Source organism: Canis lupus, chromosome 2 (genome assembly GCF_011100685.1).
Source record: "Canis lupus familiaris isolate Mischka breed German Shepherd chromosome 2, alternate assembly UU_Cfam_GSD_1.0, whole genome shotgun sequence".
NCBI classification, from domain to species: Eukaryota; Metazoa; Chordata; class Mammalia; order Carnivora; family Canidae; genus Canis; species Canis lupus.
In genome coordinates, this window is record NC_049223.1 from 2,362,213 (window position 1) to 2,387,807 (window position 25,595).

The 25,595-nt window shown below is 44.2% G+C and overlaps 1 protein-coding gene across 24 annotated transcripts in view; it reads left to right on the forward strand.

Annotated features, from left to right (window-relative positions):
* Positions 1–1,633: 1,633 nt before the first annotated feature.
* Positions 1,634–25,595, forward strand: part of PARD3 (par-3 family cell polarity regulator) — a 650,509-nt gene continuing 626,547 nt past the window's right edge. For 11 of the 24 annotated variants that reach the window (XM_038529690.1, XM_038529684.1, XM_038529679.1 and 8 more), the window contains exon 1: positions 1,634–1,800. In XM_038529690.1, the coding sequence (XP_038385618.1) occupies positions 1,681–1,800 (120 nt within the window). In that variant the 5' untranslated portion in view covers positions 1,634–1,680. The remainder of the gene's footprint in view (positions 1,801–25,595) is intronic. The other 13 variants (XM_038529678.1, XM_038529680.1, XM_038529687.1 and 10 more) reach the window with 2 other exon arrangements.

The window sequence follows — 25,595 nt, forward strand, 5'->3', positions numbered from 1 at the left end:
TACCGTTTAGGACAGACATGGACAAACGACTGTCTGCTGGCATTGGCCATTCTTTAAACACAGGGACATACAGTTATTAAGGAATCATGGCTCATAACTGAGACAGAGACCAGCGCTAGTTACTTTTCTTGACTCGGTCCACTTTCTTCTAAAATGTTTCATGTCCCCCGTGCATGTAACTCATTATGGAGCTGCTCTCTCTTCCTGAGATTTAGGTGGGGATCCCGTTGCACAGCTTCCCCCAAGGCATTCTGAGCATATCGTTCATGAAGTGGTGTTAGGATTGCTCCTGTTGCAGAATTTTGAGAAATAGAATTACCTGAATTGCGGGTGTTAGAATTCTAGGCGTTGAAGTGGGAGGCTCATCAGGGGGTCGGTCATAGGAAACTTCAAGGTACATAGTGTGGCCTCTGGAGAAAGGCCAGGTCGAGTCAGAGCCTCCTGAAGCTCTCCCCAGAGCAGATGCTCTTAATTTTTGCTTTTAACACACAACCAGCCTACGCCGGCCTTGCAGCCCAGCAAGCAGCGAGCCAGTGCAGAACCCTGGGCCCGGGTGTGTGTGTGTGTGTGTGTGTGTGTGCGCGCGCGCACGGCGGCGGCGGGAGGGGAAGCCTCCGCTGGACAACCTGGCCAGCCCCATCCGTCCTCCTGGGGCTCCGTGGGGACGGCTCCTCTCCGAGCGTCTCTGTGCCTTCAGTCCGCGGCGCCACGAGTAAAGTGTTTTCTCCAGGAACGATTTCTCGCGAACCCTCAGCAGGAGAGAAGGGATCAAAAGTGACAAAGGAAGGGGGTGGGCTCTGGAGAGACCCCGGGTGTCGGGGTGGGGGTGTGGAGCGGCGCCCCGAGGAGGGCTCCACCGCACCAGCACAGCCGCGCCGCGCCGCGCCGGGGCGCTCCAGGGGGCCGGGGCCGGGGCCGGGGCCGGGGCCGGGGCCGGGGCCAGGGGTGCGGGCGGGGCCGGGGCCGGGGCCGGGGCCGGGGGTGCGGGCGGGGCCGGGGAGGGCCGCGGTGCCTCGGGCGGGGGTCGGCGGGGCGGGGGAGGGGCGGCCCGGAGGGAGGCCGCGTGCCGGGCGGGTCCCAGCGGTCGGGGCCCCGCGGCCGCCCGCGCCCGGGGTAGGGGGGGGGCGGGGAGGGGAGGGGAGGGGGCGGGGGCGGGGGCGTGGGCCGCGGGCGTGGGCCGCGGGCGTGCGCTCCGCCCCGCGCCTCCCCTGCCGCATGTGCGCGGTGTTGTGTGCCGGGCCCCGCTCCGCCCCGCCCCGCTCCGCCCCGCCCCGCTCCTCCCCGCCCCGCCCCGCCCCTCGCTGCTGTCCCCTCCCCCCTGCCCCCGCGGCCCGAGGAGCCAGAGCGAGGAGCGAGGAGCGAGGAGCGAGGAGCGAGGAGCGCGAGCGCCACACCGCCTCGGGCCGCCGCCGCCGAGCGCGCCGAGACGCCGAACAGGTGGCCGGAGGCTGCGGGCGCCGCGGCGGGGAGAGGCGAGGCGGGCCCCGGGCCGGGGAGGGCGGCCGGGCCGGGCCGGGCCGGGCCGGGCCGGGCATGCGAGCCGAGGCCCCTCGCCGCCGCTAGCCCGCGCCCGGGTCTGTCTCCCGCGCCCCGGCCCCGCCGCGCCCCTGCGCCCAGCGCGGGCAGCTCCGCCGCGGTCAGGGGGGCGAGGGCCGCGGCGGCGGCGGCGGCGGCGGCGGCATGAAAGTGACCGTGTGCTTCGGGCGGACCCGGGTGGTCGTGCCGTGCGGGGACGGGCACATGAAAGTTTTCAGCCTCATCCAGCAAGCGGTGACCCGCTACCGGAAGGCCATCGCCAAGGTGAGGGGCCGGGGGCGCGCGGGCCGGGGCGGGGGCGGGCGGAGGCGGGAGGGGACGGGGTCGGGGACGGGGACGGGGACGGGGAGGAGGAGGGAGGGGGAAGCGCCGGGATCAATATGGCGCTTCCTGGAAAAGGGAGGAGGGAGACGGAGGGGAGGCGGGGAAAGGGAAAGTGCGGCGGCCGGCCGGGCCTCGCGGGCGCCCCCCGCCCCGGGCCGCGGGAGGCCGAGTGGTGGGCCCGGGCCGGGCGGGGGCGGGGGCAGCCGGGCCCGAGCGCGCAGGACCCCGCGGCCCCTCTCGGGCGGCCCTCCCCTCCGCCCCCCTCCGCCCCCCTCCGCCCCCCTCCGCCCCCCTCCGCTCCCGGGGCTCCGGCCGTGCAGCCCAGCCGGGACCCGCTCTCCCCCGGGCCGCGCTGCGGGCGCTGGAAATCCAGCCTCAGGCCTCTCCCCGCCCCGGGCCCCGCGCCCCGCGCCCCGCGGCAGAGGCTGCGGACCGGGAACTTTTGAGGTTGGAGGAGAGTTTGTTGGGCGCACGGCGGGGAGCGGCCGCGTCCGCGCTCGGCACCGCCCGGGGGGGGGGGGGGCCGGGGCCGCCAGCTGCTGCCTCCAGGTCGCCGCGGCAGCGCGGGCAGCCGGTGGGGGCCGTGGCCGGCCGCGGTCGCGGAGGAAGCCCCGGGAGGGACACCCGCCCGCGCGGCCCGTGCACGCTGCCAGGCGCGGAGTCGCGGTGCTGGAGACGCCCCGGGCGGGCCCCGTGAAGGCAGCCCCCGAGGCCAGTCGCCGGCTCGAAGGTCTCTCCGCGGGGGACCCCCGCGCCCGCCTGCCCGGGCCGGCTCCCCGCGGTGCGGGGCTGCGGCGAGGGCCTGAGGCCGCGGGGAGGCCCCCTCTTCCCCGTGGACGGGTAACACTGTCTCCACTTAACTACATTCTTCTACAATGTGTCACGAGTGAAAAGACATTTTGTTGAATTGCTTTACCGGCCCTCGTGTTTGGCGACGGCCGAGCCCCTGAGTTCTGTCGAGCACCCGGGGACGTTTCCTGGGCTCGGGAGCAACGTCGGGCCGAAAGCATGTTCGCTTCACGCGCTTCCCACTTGCGAGGTGGCCTGGCTCGCCGGGGCTTGGAGAGGCGGTGACGCTGACGGCACGGGACGGGACGGCACTTTGCAGGCCTGAGTGCACACAGGGCGCGGCCTCCCGTGCCGTCTGAAATTAAGGCAGAAATACATTTTACACGGTTTGGTTTTTAGTATATATCGGGAAGAATAGCGGAAATACGGCCTTTTGAGGATAATCTGGGGGGTCTTTTAGCAACCTGACATGAAGATGAAAGATGTTGACTCTATGTAACAGCTCTAAAATGTTCCTTGCACTTGGTTTAACTTATCGAAAACCAAATAAAATTAGTGGAAGTTGGACACCCGTTTATCTTGCACTGCTGGCAACGGGAAGCATATTCTCTAAACCTACGTTTTGCATTTTAAAAGATTGTTTATGAATGGCAGTTTATGATCTGAATGTTCTAAATCAATGATCAGGTTGCATATATACTTTGGAAACCAAAATAAGTTGTGAAAGGAAAGAAAGATACAATAATATGTCCTAAGCACTGTGCCTGTGTTCCTACACAGAGAGGACATTTCCTTTCATTTTACTAATTTTACATGCATAAAGTGAGTTGTTCCATTATGCACACCGTGGATATTGGTCGAAATACCAATATAGTTTGATGGAGTCGTTCGTTCCTTCCACAGAATTTTTTTTTTTTAAAGATTTTATTTATTCATGAGAGAGAGACAGAGAGAGGCAGAGACACAAGCAGAGGGAGGAACATGCAGGGAGCCCGATGTAGGACTGGATCCTGGGACTTCGTGATCACACCCTGAGCCAAAGGCAGACGCTCAACTGCTGAGCCACCCAGGTGTCCCTTCCACGGAAATTCTTAAGCGTTTACTATATTCAAGGCACTGTTCTGGGTGCTGGACATCTAGGGGGCCCACTGGCTGCTTTGTGGAAGTTGGAGTGTAAGAGTCTAGGCTCTGTGGTCATTCAAGGGAAGGAGACGGTGGTGTGGACTGTCATGCTGTGGTGCACTGAGAAGAGAATGGATCTGGGATATTGGGTAAATGTAACTGAGGAGTCTCCGTGATAGATCGATCTGGACCTTGTTTTTAAATGTTAGTGATAGTTTTCCTAGGGACCCAGGAACATGGAGAAGGCAGTGCAGTTTTCTTAAGAGAGTCTGGAAAGGCATCCCAGAGCACACGAGCTGAGTTTTTAGAGGGTTTGAGATGGAACACCAGGTGGAGAAGGAAGGAAGAGTGATTCTCAGAGGATGATGGTAGCATTGGAGTGGGATACAAATGAGTGGGAGGAGTTAGAGATGAGTCAGGGTGTTCTAAAATTATTTAAAGCCTCTTTCAGTGAAGTTCACAGTTCAGTGGGTGAATTTTAAGATGGGCTTTGTAGTACACAAGGGTTAATCATTGGATCACAAGACTGTTGACTCTCAGATGTTGCAAGAGCTTGAGTGACTTCCAGGTTCATTTGTGTCTTTTCTTCTTAAGTTGTTAGGTAATGGTTGAGACTAAATTTTCGTCTTTCTTCTCACTTCTCCCACCTTATTTAAGGTGATTGTGAAGCAAACACATATTAACACTTGCTTCAACTCTTAATGTCTCTTCTTTACCTCTTACTGTTTAATAGGACAAGATACATTTTGTATGAAGAACCTGGGTAGCCTGCTAGCTGTAGAGTGGTATTTAAGTTGCTAGGTGACATGTGGCATGACAAACTGTCATCTGGCGGGGAAAAATGTAGAAAGATCATGTTTATGGCTTTGTATAAAAATTAACTAAGTTTCCCCCAAAAGGAAAAAAGGAAAAGGGAAACAAGTCACTAAGCTTTCTCTGCAACATGTATTTTGTAGTGTGGTGGGCTATTATATTTGACATTATATTTCAGCTATTTTCAGGTTAAACAAATCAATTTTTCTGGACAGTGGAGTGGTGTGACTTAATACCGGAAATGTCTTCAATAAGCAGATATTTAAAGGCTTACACTTAGTCATAGCGTTTTTTTTTTTTTTCCCCCTCCAGTGAAAAAATGTTTTTCTGCTTATGATCACCGATGGGTGAAAATGTTTTGGCTGTTCCATCTCCATCCACACATCCTCATCTAGACCCTGTCTAAGGCGAGTGTTCTGCTAGATACTGATAATTATGTTGCAGGAACTATTCTCGAGGACTTAGAATTGGAGGGCTGTCTGCTGTGTATGTATGTGTTCATTCTTCTAGTGCCTGCAGGTGGACTCATCCTTGAGTCCTGATGAACACAGAGTGCAGAGCACCAACTGCAGTGACTTTTTAGTGTGGTGCCCTTTGTTTCCAAAGTTTTCTTTGCTGGCCACTCCTTAATTTTGAGTGGATCAAGTCTGGCCCTGAGGCTTCTCATTTTTCCTGCTGGACATCCAGAATCTGGTTAGGAGAAAGATAAGATAATCTTCATGTTTGTTTAAAAAAAAAGTTGGTATTTTGAAGGGCTGCTGTGTACAAAATGTTATGCTCTATGGAGAAATATGAGACAGATTTCTTGCACTCGAGAAGAGTATAACCTAGGATACCAGATGAGTACGTAAAACAGTGATAGTAGGTAGTAGCATTATTTGGCAACAGGGTGATACAGACAGTTAATTGCTTCTGGATTTCAGGGATGTGAGTGGTTATTATGGCATTGGATTGGGAGGGGGATCCCATTTAGTGACTAGAGTTGATATTGGGCTTAATGAGTGGGAAGGCTGGCCCTGCTATAGGGCATTGCTTCCTAAATGGATAGTGGAGTGATCTGAAAAAGCATCTGCCTGGCTAAGATGTTCTGGTTCTGAAGATCTGCAGTGGGGTACAGGCATGAGAATCTGGAGAGTATGTGCTGTGAGTCCGACTCAGTGTGGGAGCGGGTTGTGTGAAGGGAAACAGTGTGAACACAGGTGATTCAGGCTTTCGGGGCTACTTTGGCTGCTGTGGAGCATTCTTCCCAGATGGTAGATCAGGATCAGGAGGAGAATTGTGAATGCCAGGGCACGACACTGGTACTTTATACAGTTTGATGGTAGGGGAAGGAGTAGGGTATTGGTCAGGGCAGCAGTATGGACTGGTGGTCCTCTGGGAGGGTGTCTCGAACAGTTGTTTGGATGGGGATCTTCCTTTTTTTAATATAAATTTATTTTTTTATTGGTGTTCAATTTGCCAACATACAGAATAACACCCAGTGCTCATCCCGTCAAGTGCCCCCCTCAGTGCCCGTCACCCAGTCACCCCCATTCCCCGCCCACCTCCCCTTCCACCACCCCTAGTTCCTTTTCCAGAGTTAGGAGTCTTTCATGTTCTGTCTCCCTTTCTGATATTTCCCACTTATTTTTTCTCCTTTCCTCTTTATTCCCTTTCACTATTTTTTATATTTGGATGGGGATCTTCCGTCAGTCTAAAATGCTAATTGCTGTGAAAGGAATAGGGGGATGGTAAAGTGAGGGAGGGGAGTTGCTGGAACCTCTTAACTCACTGCTTTCCCCCATAGCCCTCTTCTCTTGGGGGCTGGTGGGAGCTTTGGATTGGGTTTGGAGAACTAGGTTTATTTATTATTGGTATTACTCTTTTTTTTAACATTAACATTTTACTTTGGGAAAACTAGCCCTACAAAAACTCATTTTCCTCATGTATAAAGTGGGATACTCCCTTGCAGGGTTAATGTGAGTACCGAACAGATGATGAATGTGAAACTCTTTAGTGCTGGAGCTGAATCACCAGAGTTTTACTCACCAGTTTTACTTGCTGGGAAACTTTCCCAAGTATCCTATTATTCCTTTTTGGTTTTTTCCTCTTTACCTAAGAAGACAATGTGTGATTGAATTAAAGAATAGGTAAAAATTAATATTTGCCTAAGCAGCTCTGCAATCAGAAGAGCAAAGTATGTGTATGCGCAACACGTGTGTGTGTGTGTGTGTGTGTGTGTGTGTGTGTGTAAGGTAGGGACTATAAATGCTGCCAATATTGGCTTTATTCTAGGTTGGTTATCTGTGCCTTTGGCGTTTGGGCTACTGCTTCTGTCCCTGAAGCATGGAAACCTGAGTTGTTGAATAGTGATTCATTGTTATTAAAACAAACTTGAGTTTACACACAGTAACTTTTGAAATTGTGGTCTCTTCTCTTTTTGGAGGGGGAGGACTGTTGATTACTAAAGACATGTAAGTCATGGTTTTTAATGAGAAATCTTAAACAATTGGTGTGAGATTTTCCTGCAAATACACATATAACTGCTTGTTGTTACACATTTGTAAGCTTATTGAAACTTAGGGAGGTAGTTATATTGTTGCAGAGTGTTTTTTTTTTTTTTTTGTTGCAGAGTTTAAATGGCAATAGAGGCAATCATAAAAATAGTGAAATAAAATATTGTTTTATTAACATTTTCTGTCTTCTCTCTCAAAAGTGAAAAAGAAATGCAATGTGTCTGAAAGGCTGATCTTTTTTTTTTTTTTTTTTTTTTAAGATTTTATTATTCATGGGGAGGGGGGCAGAGACACAGGCAGAGGGAGAAGCAGGCTCCATGCAGGGAGCCCAAGGCGGGACTTGATCCCGCGTCTCCAAGATCACGTGGTCTCCAAGATCACGCGGATCACGCCCTAGGCTGAAGGCGGTGCTAAACCCCGATGATCTTTCTAAAATGCAAATCTCATTGTACTCTTTTGTGTGAGTGCCTCTGCACCTGTCTCCCCCCCACCCCCCACCAAGGTCCTGCCATCTCAGCACAGCCTGTCCCTTGTGGGACGCCTCCTGCCTCCAGCCTCCAGCCTCCGCATTCAGCCCCTCCCTCACCAGGCTCCTCAGCCCTGTATTCTACCCACTTGCACTCCCTTGCACGTTCCTGCCTCTGCTTTGGCCTTCTCTGTTTCTCCTATCTTGAGCGCTCACTTTCTCCATGTCCGCTCCTTCCGTGTCTGCTCATATGTTGAACCTCATCTCAGACTAGCCTTCTTTGGGAGGCTGGGCCTGCATCCCAGGCTGTTTGAGGTTCTCCGCTTTGTGCTTCTGGGGGTTAGCTCACACGTTGACCTGGATGAATGAGCTTTCCTATGGTACTTCGGTGTTTATCTACACCGTGGAGCTGAGCTTCTCCCTCCAGGTGAAATGCTTGGGGCGGTGGCCCTGCCTCAGTCTTACTTGCCAACATCTGCCGCAGAGGAATCGTACAGGTTGAGTAAGTGTAAAAGTTGAGAATAAACACATCACACACAAAAAGTATACTTTTACTTGGTAGACTGTATAACCAGCACTTTAGGGTTTAGTGTGTTTGGCATATTGGTACACACAGTTTACAATTGACACTAAGATTTGGAGTGATTCGGAGTACCTGGAAGTTAATTCTTTTGTGTCAGCTCTTTTGAAGGAGTTCAGTCTGTTTTCAGACCAAGCAGAGGAAAGTCCTAGGATTTGCATTGGGCCTGGTTCAAGGCAGGTGGCCAAAGCAGTGTGGGAATCTGGCCCTGAAACATACCTATGTTGGGTCTGGCGCCTCTAATTCTATCAGTTGGGATCCTTGGGTAACTGCCAGCAGTAAATAGAAATGTTTAGGATCCACGATTCACAGAGAGAGTCTGGCTGATGTGAAGTGCTTTTGGCTCTTGGTGGACCTGGATGAGTTGGTCACGGAGGTATTATTTAAAGTCTTACTTGTACACTCACTAACCCGTAGACAGATCCTCCATCTGTCCTGGGAGGTTTTTACCTTCCTGTAGAGTTGGATGCAGCTTAGTGATGTTTGACATTTAATAGATGGTTGGAGCCTTCTGCATTTTTTTCAAGGATGGAAAGAAATGTATAAAACTGCTCCAGGGAGGTGATTTCTACAGCTCTTTTTCCACAGGGTAAAATGGTTGGTTAGGCCTGCACACTGTGCTTTGCTCCTATGTGGCCACTCATACAACACGCCTAGCTAGGACCAAGGTCAATGGCAGTAGAGAAAGGTAGGGAATTAGTAAATTCATATAATTTTATCTATTTTTGATGTCTTTTCTGTCTTCCATGAAACATAGAAAAAGGTTTATGAAAAGAAATGCAGAGTTTGTGAACATGGTAGAAAGGTGATTTTTTGTCTTTTAGTCATTTTTTCTTGTTTAAGATTTTTTCACTTGGAAGGAGTATGTACAAATAACCTTTTTTTTCACAGCTCTGTGTTCCCTTGGGTCTGGCTTGCCATCTTTAGGTGGCTTATGACATTTTGCTTTTTTTTTTTTTTTCCTCTATTGACTGATACTGGAACTTAGAAATAAAATTGAAAGCTCTTATCCAAATGACTTGAAACATCAATTATTTAATTTTTTTCTCTTAAGAATAGACTATAAAATATACGTACAATAGAAATAAAAACACATGTTCACAAAAAATCAGGTACACAAGTCTTCATAGCAGCGTTATCCATAACAGCCCCTAAATGGAAACAACCCAAATGTCCAACCAACAGAACAAAAATGTAGTTTATCCATACATTAGAATATTAACCATATAAATGAATGAAATACTGATTTGTGCTGCAACATGGATGAACCTTGAAAACATCATGCTAGGTGAAAGGAAGCTGGTCACAGAAGCCCATGTATTCTATGGTTCCATATATACAAGATGACCAGAATAGGCACATCTATAGGTAGAGAAAGTAGAGCAGTGGTTGTTGAGGGCTGGGAGTTGGGAGTGATGGAGAGCAGCTGATAATTGATTTGCTTTGTTGGTAATGAGAATATTCTAAATTTAGGTAGTGGTGGTGATTGTATGACTCTGTGAATATTGTAAAAATCTTTGACTTGTACAGTTTAAATTAATGAATTTTATGGTTTGTGATATAGAATCAGTGAAGATGTTAAAAAATAGACTACATAAGTCACTGTGAGCAAAACTCAGTTTTTAGGTATTTCATAGTTCTGAGAGTCCCATAAAACATGTATTACTGTGTCAGAGATGCTTAGAAATCTCAAGTGAGAACTAGCTACTTTGAGGAGTTCTCCATACAGTGTGTAAAGCCTGCTTTCTGGGGCCTCTCATGAAGTCCTGTTGCTGTCTGGTGAATGGTTCACTGCTGAGCCTCCAAGTCCCCTGGACTCTCCTGCGAACCTCTCTCCCTCCTAACAGGCTCCCTGACTGTTCACCTGTCCTCCCTCAGCCAGAGGTTCCTTCCCACCTAGCTCACCAACTGCCTTTGCTGAATGAAGGTTCATTAGGAGGTTCCAAAGATGTCCATAGTGGAAGAGATTTTCCAATTTTGGGTTTTGGTCCTCAGTCATTTTGAGTTTTAGTGAATCTCACACACACTCTTCCCATATTCAGAAATTCTGGGCTGGGTTCCTGCTGCCCGAGTCCCCAGAGCTCGAGATGCCTCTCCTAGTCTGTATTGTTCGTTATGGTGCTCCTGGAACCCTGAGGTGGGGGCGAGGTGCGGTGGCTTCTCAGAGGAGCAGACAGGCTGGACAATCTCTTACTTCAACGACCCTCCCTGTGAAAATGTTTTGCTTCCCTTACTTTGAAATGATGGGGCTTGATTCCTAGATCAAACATACGCTGTTGGAAGTTAGGATATATTTTGCCTGGAGTGTCCTTTTAGAATTCCTTAACATCTCAAGATAAATGTCTTTTAGGATAAATTATATGCTCAGAAGTGACTTAATGACACTATTCCTTTTGTGAAGTATAACTAAATATATGATAGTGCCTGATAGTGATGTAGGATGTGTGTACACATACATACACATATGTAGTCATGAAGTTGATTTTATGGTAGTATAAATTCAGGTGGTTTTAGATGACAGGCAGGTCAATATTATTTTCCCACTTTTGATACTCTTTAATATTCAGACTCTATATGACTTAATTTTTTGGAACTCAGTCATTTTTTCTGATAGATGATTTTTCTTGTTCTTGTTATTTGTATCACATCCCTTTAGAGTAAAAAACTAATCTGTATTACAGGGTTTATATTTTTGAAAAATCCTGTTTGAGATATCCTACAATAAAAAATCAATATTTCCTTCTCTAACACTTCAGAAAATAAGTCTGCTGTGTATCTCAAAAACCTAAGATTACTAAATGCTAAAAAGATGTTGTATTAATAGATTAAAAACAAAGAAGATAGTTTCATTTTGCGTAGATGGCTAATGTGAGACTTTTTTCTGTTTCTTTAAAGTATAAAATAAGTATTGGAAAGTTTTTTTATGTCTGTGTTTTGATTTTGGGTCCAATATTAAATCTGGAATTAAAAAATGAACTCTTTTCCAGGGAACAAACTTTTCTTCTACCACAAAGGCATTTGAGATGCATAATTTATAATTCTGAAGCCCAGTGTGCAAAGTCATATGTGAATAATAGTCAGCTGGGTTCCTGCCCAGCAGGGTTTTACTCTAAACTGAAATTTCTCTTATTACAGCCAGCAGCACCTGCAGAAGAGGGAGGCAAACTGTACAGGATATTGGTTCCTGATGTACCACCACACAGGATATGACTAATCACTGAATCCATTGAAGTTGAATGTAGGATTTGGTACTTATACCACTTTGTTAGAGATCTGGAAAAAACCTTTCAGGCAAATCAAGAGGATCTATTAGTGACAGTGCATCATTTGGATTGAGAGCTGCTTAAACAACTACATCTGGCTATTGAACATTTGTACTAAACTATGGAAGGAGTATATTTTTAATTTTGAAGGCAAAATATTACTGTCCAGAATATACTTTTTTTTTTTTTTTTTTTGAAGGAAACTTGGAAAGCAAAGAAAACCCTGAACTTTCTATGGTGGGGTCAGTTTTATCGTTTGTGTTTTATGATCCATTTTTTTTTTTTTGATCCATTTTTAAAACACAGATGTTTGCAAAAACACGATTGGCTGAAGGTGGAAAATTTGGTTATGGATGGTTTTTCTCTAGGAGGCAGGCGTATCAGAGTGACACACTCTGGACTAGGATTCAGAAGAGCAGATTACATCATCTGTGTGTCTGACAGCAAGAAGGGTAACCTCTGTAGGTCCAGAATCCTTTGCTTCTAGTGCCACCTACTTTATGGGATTGTTATTAGGATTTGAAGAGAGAATGTTAAAAAAAAAAAAAGTGTTATAGGAGTAAAATGGAGTAGATGTTAGCTGTACTGTTCTTTCATTTCTGCAAAGAGTGGTTGCCAGTGATTAAGTCTCACTTGAATCAACTCTTCTGAATTGTTTCTTCTCATCCTCATTAGAATTGCACTGGATGTGGGAAATTGGATTTGTGGTAAAAGTGTTCTTCCTTAAAAAAATCATGGAAACATTTTTTTTTGCAATTGAAGAAGTAAAATCCCAGCAACACTGATTTAGATTTTTCCAAGATGTCCAGAGTGGAGTATCTTTCCCAGTTTTCGGTTTGACTTTCAGTCGTTTTGAACTTTGGCAAGTCCCACAAACTTGGTGCGCCTCAGTTTTTCCATCTGTCATTTGGAAATGTTATCTTTTGGTTGCAGGAATGAGCATTAAGTGACTTAATGTAGATAATGCTCCTTCATATAACAGACTCTTAGTTTATATTAGATATTTTTCTTTTTCTTCAAGTGTTAAACATAGATCAGATACAATTTTAGTGGCTGATTCATAAAATGAAGTTGATTTTTATTTGATTTGTGATACCAAACTCATTTTCAGGATGGTGTGTCAAAGGGTCACTTTTTTTCTCCTAAAGTACTGTAGAAATCCCAGTATTAATATCTATCAGTGAATCATTTGGAAATAGGGGAAAACAAATTGTTCTGATCACCTAGTAATTAAAGCTGATTCTTTGACAGAGCAAGGAGAAATGTCTTTGTCCGACTATCTCAGCCTCTGTCGTTTTTTACTTATTTGTTTTTACTATTAGCCCTTGTTACCTTCTAAAATTGCAGCTGCCATTCTGCAGGATCAAAGGAAATCATGTAAAATTTCTTTCCTGTATTTTAAAAGACTTTGGTTATACATTTTCCATTTTTTTTTTTTTTTTGGTTATACATTTTCCATTTAAAAATATCTTTTGAAACTTGGAAAGAATAAAACTAAGAGACTATAAATAGCATTTATAGTTATAAAATATGGAAGTGTTTTTAAAAAACTCAGCATTTATTAACTAGTTGTAGTTCCGAGAATACCCCGGAGTTCAAAGAGATGATCTACATTGTAAAATAAAATGGGAAAGTCGACATTTTAGTGACCTCTGTAATCCTTTGTTATATAGGCCTCTATAATTCATGTACCCATACTACTACTTTACTTTTCTGGATCTGAAGAAGGTGATTTGGGGGAGTTAAATCAGCAGTAAGTGAACACAGAACATCTTTTGCTTGGGTAGGTAGGTGTAAGGATTGATGCAACTTTTAATGCTTTAGTTCAGCCAAAGGCACCAATGCCAATCACCAGAAGATTTCACCCAAGAGTTGACCTATTTATCATGCTAAATAGGGAGTGGTGTCTTAAAGACTTGCTCAGGTTCTGGGCATGGCCACATTGCGATGTCAGACTTGCCAAGTTGTCAGCAATGGACTGTCTCCTATTTAAGAGGATCACCTCCTCTCATTTATCTTTTCCACACCACAGTATTGGAAGGTTGTTTTTCTCTGAGGATGAGGGCCTTAAACATCTTACTAAAATGTTTCTCCTCTCCATATGTGTTTAGGGCAGTTGTTAGGTAGTGATTAAAATAATAAAACTTTAGGTCTTTGTCAGAGTTCATATTTTGGCTTTGATCCCTTGCGTTGTTTGTTTGTAAACATTGTTTCACATGAGTGCATTTGAAATTATAAGCTTTTGTTTCATAAAGACAGGAAAAAGAGAGGTGGCAGCATGGGAAATTGGAATTCTCTCTCTTCCCTTCACAACTTCCTGTGTTTTTGTGCTTTGCTAACGAAAGTGTTGAATGGCACTTTCAAAAACTTTCCAGAATAACTTTCCAATTTTATAACAAAACTGTAGAGAAACAAACTTTGGAGTATTTTTTTTTTCCTTTTAGCTTTATTGAGATATGAGTGACAACATAATAACCTTTAAAGTGTACAATGTGATGATTTGATATACATTGTGAAGAGCTTCCATTGAGTTGATACATTGAGTTAATGCATCCATCACCTCACATATTTACCTTTTTAATTTTTTTGGTAAGAACTTTTAACTTCTCTTGTCTTGGGGAGTTTGAAATAGCTCTTTGACTGTTTTGATAGGTGGTGGTGTGCTTCAGATCTTTAAGCTGAGGCAGAAGAGCCTTTGACCCTGGGCTGTTTTCCCTCCTTATGAGGAGGGAAGCTGCTTTCTTTATGGATTCAGGGGAGTGGTATTTTCAGCATAGTCTTTGTTCTTGTCTTGGTGGTATTAACTTTTTAGGTCAGCACCGATGATCGACAGCTCTTACACAAGATGTGCTGTGTTGGAGGCATTATTTACTTGCCTGTCAGGTTGGGTAGTTGTTGAGAAAGTACCTTTAGCTGTGTTACCTATCATGTTTTCTCAGCCCCAAGTCACTAAGGAGTTTCAGAGGGGTAGGAGGGAAATCACGAAACAGTGCTGGTTATGCCATTACCAACAGTAATGGTTAGCATTTAGGGGGCATTTTGTATATCAGGCCCAGTGCTTTGTGTGTCTGTGTTCATCCAACTGAGTGGAGGTATTGTTGCAATCCCAAGTTTATGCGTAAGGACACTTAGGCTAAAGAGGGTAAGAAAGTTGCAAAAGGCTGCACATCTGATGTGTGATGGCTTGGCCTTCATAGGCAGATCCCTCTGACTACAAAGGCTGCAGTGTGAATAAGTACACCATGGCAGCCTGCTGTGGCCCTGGTGTTTTAGGATGTTGCAGTTCCATAAGAAAGAGTAAATAGTGCCCACAGGCACACTTCCAAAGCCAGTAGTGGATTCCTTTTACACCCTTTTATACTGTGCTTCTTAGAATATTCTCATTGACTCATTCCCACCCCTACGCCAGAGTGCCACAGGCGGCCTGGCTGATGCTGGCAAATATGTGCTTCTGGTCTGAGGCCTCGTTACCATGAAGAATGTGGGTCAGAGGCTTTGTTTGCCCATGGATCAGTTTTATTATCTTCAAGATGGCATTGCTATTTTTGACATCATGGCATCTTATGTCCTATGTCTTTATATGTTTTCTATATTATTGGAAGTAGAGAAAAGTAGACAGATGACCAGGTTTTTTTTTTTTTTTTTTTTGTAAGTTTTTATTTTCACGTAGTTAACATACAATGTTGTATTAGTTTCAGGTGTACAATATGGTGATCCAACAGTTCTATACATTCAGTACTCATCATGATAACTGCCCTCCTTAATCCCCTTCACCTATTTCACCCATCCCTCCAACTCCTTCCCCTCTGGTAACCATCAGTTCTCTATAGTTAAGAGTCTGTTTTTTGATTTGTCTTTCTCATAATTTTTCCCTTTTGCTTGTCATGTTTCTTAAATTCCACATATGAGTGTAATCATATGGTATCTTTCTCTGACTTATTTCGCTTAGTATTATACTATCCAGCTCTGTTCATGTTGTTACAAATGACAAGATTTCATTATTTTTTATGGAACAAAATTCCATTATCTATTCTCTATCTATCCACACACACACACACACGCATGGACGCACACAAACACTGTATCTTCTTTATCCATTCATCATTTGATGGACACTCAGGCTGCTTCTATACCATGGCTATTGTCGTTAATGCTGCTGTAAACATAGGGGTGCATGTATCCCTTTGGATTACCCTTCTTGTATTCTTTGGGTAAATATCCAGTAGTGTGATTGCTAGATCATAAAGTAGTTCTATTTTTAACTTTTTTGGGAACCTCAGTCCTGTTTTCTAGAGTGGCTGCACTAGTTTGCATTCTCACAACACTGCACCAGGGTTCCTATTTCTCCATATTCTCACCAACACCTGTTATTTCTTGTATTACTGATTCTAGCCATTCTGACACATGTGAGGTAGTTTTGATTTGTATGTTGCTGATCAGGGATGTTGAGCATCTTTTCTTGTGTCTGTTGGCCATCTGGATGTCTTCTTGGGAGAAATGTCTGTTCATGTTTTATCCCCATTTTTAATTGGATTATTATTATTATTTTTTGGGTGTTGAATTGTATACGTTCCTTATTTTTTGGATACTAACCCTTTACCGTATATGTCATTTGTAAATATCTTTACCAATTCTATAGGTTGCCTTTCAGTTTTGTTGATTGTTTCCTTTGCTGTGCAGAAGCTTTTTATTTTGATGTAGTCCCAATAGTTTGTTTGCTTTTGTTTCCCTTGCCTTAGGAGACATGTCTAGAAAGAAGTTGCTATGGCTGATGTTAAAGAAGTTACTGCGTGTCTTCCCTTCTAGGATTTAATAAAAACCACAAGTTTCAAGTGTCAGGTCTTTAATCCATTGTGAGTTTGTTTTTGTGTAGGTCCAGTTTCATTCTTTTGCATGTAGCCATCCAGTTTTCCCAACACCATTTATTGAAGATTCTTTTTCCCTTTGGATATTCTTTCCTGCTTTGTTGAAGATTAACTGACCAACCATATAATTGTGAGTTTATGTCTGGGGGTGTTTTTATTCTGTTCCATTGATCGATGTTTCTACTTTTGTGACAGTACCACACTGTTTTGATCACTATAGCTTTGTAATATAATTTGAAGTCCGGAATTGTAATGCCTCCCAAGCTGTCATTCTTCACACAGAATTTGCCAGCCTTCCTACGGACTGCTTGTGCTGTCAGGTTGGACTCACATAACCACTCCCCTGGAGGCATTTCAGTTCTTCCACAGTGCCCCTGAAGTGCTGTGCACTTAGCAAGCCAAGAACCTAGCACTGTGCTTACAGTGTTTGTGGCATGACCGGTGAGAAATGATTACAACGGGAAGTCAACCCCTCAGGGGTACTTTCAGAGCTGCAAAGTGCAGTTCTTTGTAATATTTTAAACATTACTTTCAAATATACTATAAGAACTTGGTACCCCGATAGCAATGCCTATGTAAGAATTTTTTATCTTAGTCAGCTGTATCAAATAACACCTAACCATAAGTTGATTAGTAAAAATGTCATTTGAAAATTAATGTGTGTTTAGGTATTATTGTATAACCAACTACCTAAAATTTGGACAGGGCTCAGCAGAGTGATTCTTCTCCATGTGGCGTTATGTGGGGGCTATTCAGCTGGCAGATGACATGGTCCCAGATGGTATGTGTGGAAGCTTGGGCTCAGCTGGGACTCAGCACAGCAGCAGAAGCAGGAGACAATGGGAGGGATGCTCCTCCAGCTCCCTCCAGGGACTGCGCACGTGCTTCCAACAACATTGTATTTGAGTGTGACCCTGAGGGATTTGTGTGGCTCCTGGATTTGCAAGTTGTTATAGGCAAATTTTCAATCCCAGTCTAAAAATGTCTGAGCCCTCTCTCTTTCCCAGATTTACCTCCCATGCTCCTCAGCTCTTCTTTAGATACAAAGGTCATTTTAATACTCATAAAAGCCAGCATTTCTCCATGTTTATTCCATGCCATGTTAATAAACAGTATATGGGAAAAAAGAAAAAAACAAGAGCACCTACACCTAGTGTCTCTAGCTGGATATCTCAGGGTAATTGGACTTTGTGCTTGGTTCAGGGCTTCTACAGAGACAGGAAGAGGGCACTCTTAAGACCTAGTCCTAGAAGCCAGTGCAGCGTCATGAACCCCTCTCTTCCACGCACCAAACTAGTCATTAAGTGACCTAGATTCCAGGGAGGACATCTACTCCACTTATTAATGCAAGGAGGTCAACTCTTTGAGTTGTAGCCATCTTGGTTCTGCTATAGGAATGTATGCATGCAGTGTTTGTGTGTGTGTCTCTCTGTGTTTATTGCATCTGACATTAAACATTTAGTATTTTTACTGTTTGGTGTCATGTTTTCAAATTGTCCTATGGCCAGTCCTATGGCCTGGGCACTGGTCATAAAATGTATATCCCGAACTTTTGAAGTTTTTGACAAACCTAAGAAGTAGTTTGTGTTCATAATTCATGAGTTCAAGAATCTGACAGCTTTCCCAGGCTATCCAGTAGAAAGAGATAATGGTAATAACACCTTGAGTTTATGTGGCATCTCCTCTGAGAGGTTCAAAGTGTTTGTGCCATTCACGATTCCTTTATTGAAATATCTTCTGAGATAAATAAACCATAGCACCCCTCAAGTTCATACACAGATGAGGAGATTTCATCAGCCTCCTAGGCTGTCTTCTGAAGAGCCACATAGTGATTAGATTAGTGTCTTCTGAAGAGCCACATAGTGATTAGAACTTGGGTATGAATTTACCTTTCTTAGGTACAATTCTGGAAAATGATGGAGATTGACTTTTGTACATTGGTAGTATTTTAAATTATATACCATTTGCTAGAGGAGTGCCATGTTTAAAGGAGACTTAGTTATTTTTCTAATGTGTTTTGTTTGTTTTGGTAGAAGCTTATGGGTATGGTATCACAGGGATGTTTCATTTTAATGGATTAACTTCTATATGCTCAGCAAGGAGACAGAGTGTAAAAGATAAAGGCAGTTATAGGGTTGCCCCCTTCATGAATGTGTGGCATGATCTGATGGTGACATTGGAGATGAGAAAACCTGTCTCATGCGTTATCAGTCCCTTCCCAACCCCTCCCCTCACCATGCCCCATGGTGGGAGCACCTCCTAGTGCCCATGCTTATGGGTGATTAAATGGAGTTTTCAAGGATAATTTATTTTTTATTTTTTGGATAATTTAATTATATATTAAGTTTACTCTATCCCTGCCATTTAGAGCCTAAACTTTGAGTAAGGTGGAACTCCCTTGTATTGCTCTAAGTGTGTTACATTTGTTCAGTTTTGCTTAAAATGAGACACTTTACATATAATTGGTGTGCAGTAGGCTTTGGGAATAAACAGCTCTCAGCCAGAATTTGGGTTGGCTGGCCCCAGGTTCCTGAACAGCTGCCCCATGTGAAATGACCTCCCCTGCATATTTCCACCAGGCGAAACACCTATGACGGCTTTCTTCACAGCCCTCTCTAGGACCGGGAGGTCCATGGGCTCTGCATGACTTTCCAAGTAAAATTCAGAAAACAGACCCCAGCCTGGCTTTTCCCTTTATCTCCCTGTCTGCCCCATTTCCCTGAAGTTGTGCCAAATTTCCCAGTTTCTGTGACTGTGTACATGTCCCAGGGCCTGGGATTATCTTTGCTTTCCCTCTCACCTCGGTCCTTCTGTTCTTTTTTTTTTTTTTTTTTAAGATTTTATTCATAGAGACACAGAGAGAGAGAGAGAGAGAGAGAGAGAGAGAGGCAGAGACACAGGCAGAGGCAGAAGCAGGCTCCATGCAGAGAGCCTGACGTGGGACTCGATCCAGGGTCTCCAGGATCACGCCCTGGGCTGCAGGTGGCGTTAAACCGCTGCGCCACTGGGGCAGCCCGATCCTTCCCGATCCTTCCATTCTTTACTGCTGCCAGCATTATGCCCTTTTGCTTAGAAAGCTCGAGAGGCTTCCCGTTGCTGCCAGGCCACTGGGGCTGTGTCTTCCCCTTGGCTCCCCATGCCCCTGAGGTGGCAGTAGAGCTCCCTGACTGACCCTCATATGCTGATGCCTGGGGCCACGCTGGCCCAAATGGTACTGGCCCTGACTCCCCACCCACAGCCCAGGGAGATTCAAAATTTGATAAATAAGTTAAAAGGGATACAAGAAATCATTGTATGTGCTTTGTGAAAGGAAGTTACCCCAATCATTTTGACTGTGTTATTACATGTTTTATTACTTGTAAATAATTAAAAGTGGATGAACTTTTAAGAGAAAATGAGCAGATACCATCAGGAGGGATTTTTAAAAAAATATTTATTTATGAGAGAGAGAGACACAGGCAGAGGGAGAAGCAGGCTCCATGCAGGGAGCCTGACATGGGACTCGATCCCAGCTCTCCACGACCACGCCCTGGGCTGAAGGCAGCGCTAAACCGCTGAGCCACCAGGGCTGCATGAGGAGGGATTTCTTAAATGTTTCTCTTCAGGTGCTCTTTCTAGCTGCCTGTCTCCAGTGAAGAAAAATCCATAGTGTTCTCTACTTTATGCTGCTGACAACTGTGGCTTGATAAGCTGGATTTACTGCACTCAGATGTCACCATAAAGATTATGGGTGGACAGAGACGTTCCAGTAGTGGGTGACTTGTCCATAAAGTGGATAAAAGAGGGTGAAATGTATCCTTTGTGGAAAAATGGGATCCTTGAAATTTGCAGGGCAAGTATGACTGATGCTGTAGTTAGGAAATCTCCCTTTGGGTTTGGGGCCAAGAGTTTGTCTTTTTAATCTTTTGTAATTAAGTCTGAATGGATATTAAGATATGTTTCTTTGCATTAGCTGTGCTCCGAGAAATGGCATCTCTGAAACGTGGATGATGGCAGAGCAGGTGCTGCTGTATTACCGAAACATTTTTGATTGGAGTTAGGAAAGAACTGGTGGTTTGAGCTGGGCATTTGAAACAGCATCATCGCTTACCTTCTGCCTCAGAAGTGGGAAGATTTTTTTTTTTTAAAGATTTTATTTGTTTATTCGTTAGAGATACAGAGAGAGGCAGAGACACAGGCAGAGGGAGAAGCAGACTCCTATAGGGAGTCTGATGCAGGACTTGATCCCAGGACCCGGGATCACGACCTGAGCCAAAGGCAGACACTCAACTGCTGAGCCACCCAGGTGTTCTGAGAAAACCCTTTGGATCCCAGGCTGTCATCGAAGATCTTCCCAGCCCCAGTGTCGGGCACAGGGGGAGAACCATGCAGAGTGTGTGGGGGCAAGTGCACTTTCTGCAGGTACTGACCCAGCTGTCCTGGGGACTTCTGGAGAGTTCAGGGAAAGTTAGACGGAACTGTCAAAGCAGGAAGCACTAGCGGCAGTGTGCAGGCAGCCCAAGGACAGAGGTGCCCGGGGGCTCACTGGCTGGTGTGAAGTGGCCTCTCTCTCTTCCACCTCCCTATGGCCCCTCACTCTTGTCACTTCCCAGGAAGGTGGAAGCAGTTCTTTTGAAGAACTCAGAGTTTAGCATTGGCTCAGACCACAGTTCCCTGAGGAAAAGTGCTGGCCCAGGCTGATGTGCTGGTGTGCCCTCCTGCAGAGGGCAGAGCTAGGGCTTCTGTGGCAGTGTCACTACTCTGAGGGTGTCAGGCTGGCAAGGGGGGTTTGGGAGGTTTGCAAGCCCTGGTTTGGCTAGGTCACAGAGACTCAGGCCAGTTGCTCCTGCTTGTGACTGTCAGGGCCACCCAGACTTAACTTGGGGTGGTCTGAACTGCCTGGTGGCCTCCTGCAGAGCTGTTGCTCTGTGGTGACAGGTGCAGACTTCTGCCCCTTTCAGACTAGCATAGAACATTAAAACATGGTAATGCCTGCCTGGCCAGAGCATTTCCTATAATGTTCTTATAGAAAAAAAATTGTATTCTATATTGCCTAACTGAATAGAGGGAGAAGCACTTTAAAACAGAGTTAGTCTCTCACTTGCATTTGTTTCTTCCAGTGGAATTCTTTTATATTTTATGATGGTCTGAGATTATCAGCCAAAGTGTGTGTGTTCATGTATGTGTCATCTGAGTGTGTGTGTTCATGTTTCTGTATTTCCATGTGTGTCTGTGCACCATGTCTGCGTGCATGTGTGTCTGTGTATGTGTGTGCAGGTGGGAACCTGGATAGAAGGGATTTTTGCAACTAAGTTTTCCAGTGAAAGATTTGGGATTAAAGTTATAGGCTATTTTTCAAATAATAAATGATTTTCTTATGTAATTCTGTGAATTAAAGAAATGCTGTCAGTTTTTATATGGTTCAGTAAATCTTTAAAAAAATCTATCTTGGTTTTCATTGCTGGAATATTTAGGAAAAGACTTTGCAGCTTTTTCATTTTCTTCCCTCTGGTTCACTTTAAAGAGGGTGTTTACTATGTCCCCCTTTCCCCTTTGTTTTCTTACAACCACTGTATTGCATGAAGGCTGGCTCCTCAGCAGGACTGGCCATCAGAGACATCTGCTCCTGTGGGGTGTGGGGTAAATCAGGGCAGCGAAGAGCTTGCTCCCCTTATCATGGGGTAGGGCAAAGGCTCTCAGTTTTCATTCTCTGTCACTCTGAGCTAATCTGTCATGGCTGCTCTGTGCTCTTGCCAGCTAAATAATTTTCCTCCCCCCATAACCCCTGTTATTTATGTATCAGCATCATTACTGTGCATGGGTCCTTGGGGATCTGGCTGACTGGTAACTTAGTGCTGCCAGAGGAAGTGGAAGACAATATGCAAGTGTTTTATTTAAACAAATACATTCTACAATTTATTTTATTGGATTTTGTCCTTTGAATGAGAACACCACAAGTAATCCTATTACAATCTAGAAGCTGCTTGCTCACACCAGATTATAGGCTTCAGTGTGTTGCTGTTGCCTTTGAAAGCACATAAGTCTTTAATAAATGAGGCAACTTCCAGATTCATCAATAATTAACCAGGAATATGACAAGTTTTATCCCAACCCAAAGCTGCACAGTGTTTCAGACAATCTGCTCCTGCAGATGAAATCTCTTTGTACTTCATGATTCAGCATCCAGAGCACAGGATTCTTCCACAGAGGCACTGCTTTGAATGGACATAATGAATGTTTTCTTGGAAAATGTTAAGGATTGTTTACAATAAAATAAACACATACGTAGAGAGAACTTGGAACGTACAGATGATTGTATAGAAGACAGTGTCATCCATCATTTCACTGTCCAGAATAATCTAAGATTTTAGAATTTATTTTCAGTCTTTTTGTCCGTGTATGGGTAAACACAGATGCTTTTTTAAACAGTTCAGATCATGATTCATATACAGTTGTTCCTTACTTATTTTACTTGATATATTTGCATTTTCCCATTTAACAATTGTCATAATATATTTAAAGGCTGCATAGTATTTTTTGTACAGATATATACATATTTAGTTATTTGCCTTTTATAAATCTGTTTCCATATTTTTTACCATATAAAAATAGTATAATAATCTCAGTGTGTAAAATTTGGTTCACAGTTTGGATTATGTATTTAAGTTAGGTGTATAGTATTGGATGGGACATCATGAACATTTTTAAGGCTCTCAGTTTATATATTTTGCCAGTGTGCTTTCCAGAAAAGTTGTGCCAGCATACCTCTGGCTGGCATGGGAAGTTCCTTCCTGCCTTTGCTGGCACACCTCCTGGGTCAGTGCTGTGCATCCCTGGGCCCAGGAATGAGGGCTCCCCCCTCATTTGATTCATCTCTTAGCCAGGCTATAATTCCTGTATCTTTTCCTTGAAGATTAAATGAGAGATACATATGTAAAGGGTCTGATGTAGAGTTTGGCCCCAGGTAGGCAATGGTGCATGGTAGTTGTGATGCTCAATGATTTTATGTCCAGTGTCTGGATTCTTTCCTGTTAATGGACCAGAATGAAGAAGGGGGAAATAAAAGGTAACTACATCAATTTTTTTTTTTTTTTTTTTTAGTATTTTTTTATTTGGGAGAGAGTGAGGGAGCAAAAGGGTGGGGCATGGGAGGAGGGGCAGAAGGAGAGGGAGAAGCAGACTCCCCCGCTAAGCGGAGAGCCCTCATGTGGGGCTCGATCCCAGGACCTTAAGATCATGACCTGAGCCGAAGGCAGATGCTTCACTAACAGAGCTACCCAGGTGCCCCCTCCATCAACATGTTCTATATTTTCAGGAGACACAAAGCACTTCTTTGAATGGGGATTCTATGTAAGACAGTTCAAAAACCATTGTTTAATATTAATTAAAAAAAAAAAAAAAGCCCAACCCTTTCCTGAAAATTTTATGTAGAGTGCAATTCAAAGGTTTCCTGGTGTCCTGGATAATTTCCCATCTGTTGACGTGGCCCATCTGTCTTTCTAGACCCTTGTGTGGGTCTGGCCTGGTTGGGGACTCTGTGCATGCCAAGTACCTCTTCACTTTGTGGTTTGGGTGTAGGATGACATTTTTCACGACTTTTCTGCTAGTCTGACTGGCTTAGGGCTATGGAGTCTATCTGTTGTCTCTCTAAGGCATATATTTCCTTTGCCTCTTTGGTCTTCAATGATTATTTCCATTGTTACTGAGACACAGAGGTGCAAACTCACTGCAGTGTTGTTGTTGCTGCTTAAATGTTCTCAACCCTTATTCAGACTGGTGGTAAAGTATGACTATTCTTAGCAGTTTCCTTGATAGCTGTTATTTGGCTTCACCTCCTGACTGAGGTAAATAACTTCATCTGCTTATCTGGTCCACACTTGTCTTTTGTTAAGATTCTGACATTTTGAAATCATTATTATTTTGTCCTTTTGCATCTGTGGTGCTTTCTGTCATTATATGTGAAAATTTGTCCTTGTTATCTATTGTGTTTGGGTTAATTTGTACTTTTTAGTACTATTCATATGAGCTGGGTTTAACCTTTGTATTTTTAGGGACATACTAGAAATGTTGGGATTTTTATTAAGTCTCCCAAGAATTGAGAAAAGATGTAAAAGACCTAGTAGTTTTTCAGTTATTTGACTCTGAGCTGGATGTGGTGCTACTTTTTAGACTCATTGTTTTAGAGAACTTTTTATTTTTATTTTTTTAGACAACTTTTTAAAAGTTTTGCAGCCACGTATACCTGTCTTTGGTCTTTGATGTACGTTAAATAATGATGCATATTAGTTGCTTTTTCTTTGTTACCTGCATGACATTTTTGGACTTCTAAAAACACAGCTATATATACATATTGGAAAAGAAATATACAATCCTCAAACTTATGTTTAAGTTTTAAAAGTGTCCAAAGTAAGCAGTAAGCATCAGAAATAGATAAATTTTAAGTGGATCTTTAGAGCATGTTATTTAAATAGAAACATTAATTGGATCAGTGTGTGGATTTCATACACTGTTGCTCATCATACACTGGCAGGCCTCTCCATTCCTTTCTAATCCTCAGATGTAATGAGATGCCTATGACTATAGTTACTTTCTGGCCATTCATAAAATTGTTGGTCAGTCTTCTCAGGTGGCAGTGGTGTTTACAATTAACATTAACAGATGACTTGCCATTTCCCTTACAAGTACCATATGCTGGAAAATTTGTATTTGCACATCCAATGGGGTATTGTTTGTTCATTTGGGCTAGTCCAGTATTGAATGCTGTGCCTTCACTTAGCCACTTTTAATCGGTGGTTATAGGCCAGGGCTTTGAGCAGAACAAGAATAGTTCACAGAAAGAATCATGTGGGTTATCCTAAGCTTCTACAGGGGTATGGATTTCAAAGTACAAAATTAAGGAAATAAGGACAAAACTGTTGAAATTATGGATTTAGAATTTTGTTTCAAGCATAAATATGTGATACTTGTGCAAGTTTTTGGTGATTGAAGTCATTTGAGATTTGAAGAACTGTTCATTTTTAAAAGGATAAATCATTTCTCATTTGTGTAAATAAAAATGAAACCTAACATTCCATCCCATAGCTTCACTATGTGGACTGAAATGAATTTCCATTATCCAGTGTTACTATTTCCCAGTGGTTCTGATGAAGGAGAAAATCTAGTTGGTGACTAGATTTCTGGTATCCGCTTTTCCAAGAGGACATTCAGAGGTAAAGATTGAGGTGAATGAATACTAGTGACGTTAGCACTGTGATGCATGTAAGAGTTTCTTCATGCCCATGAAGAGTTGTGTCCCCACTTGATAGTGTGGGAAAGTTTAAGGTACTTATCAGAAGTTCCACAAGGTTATACAGAAGAGACAGG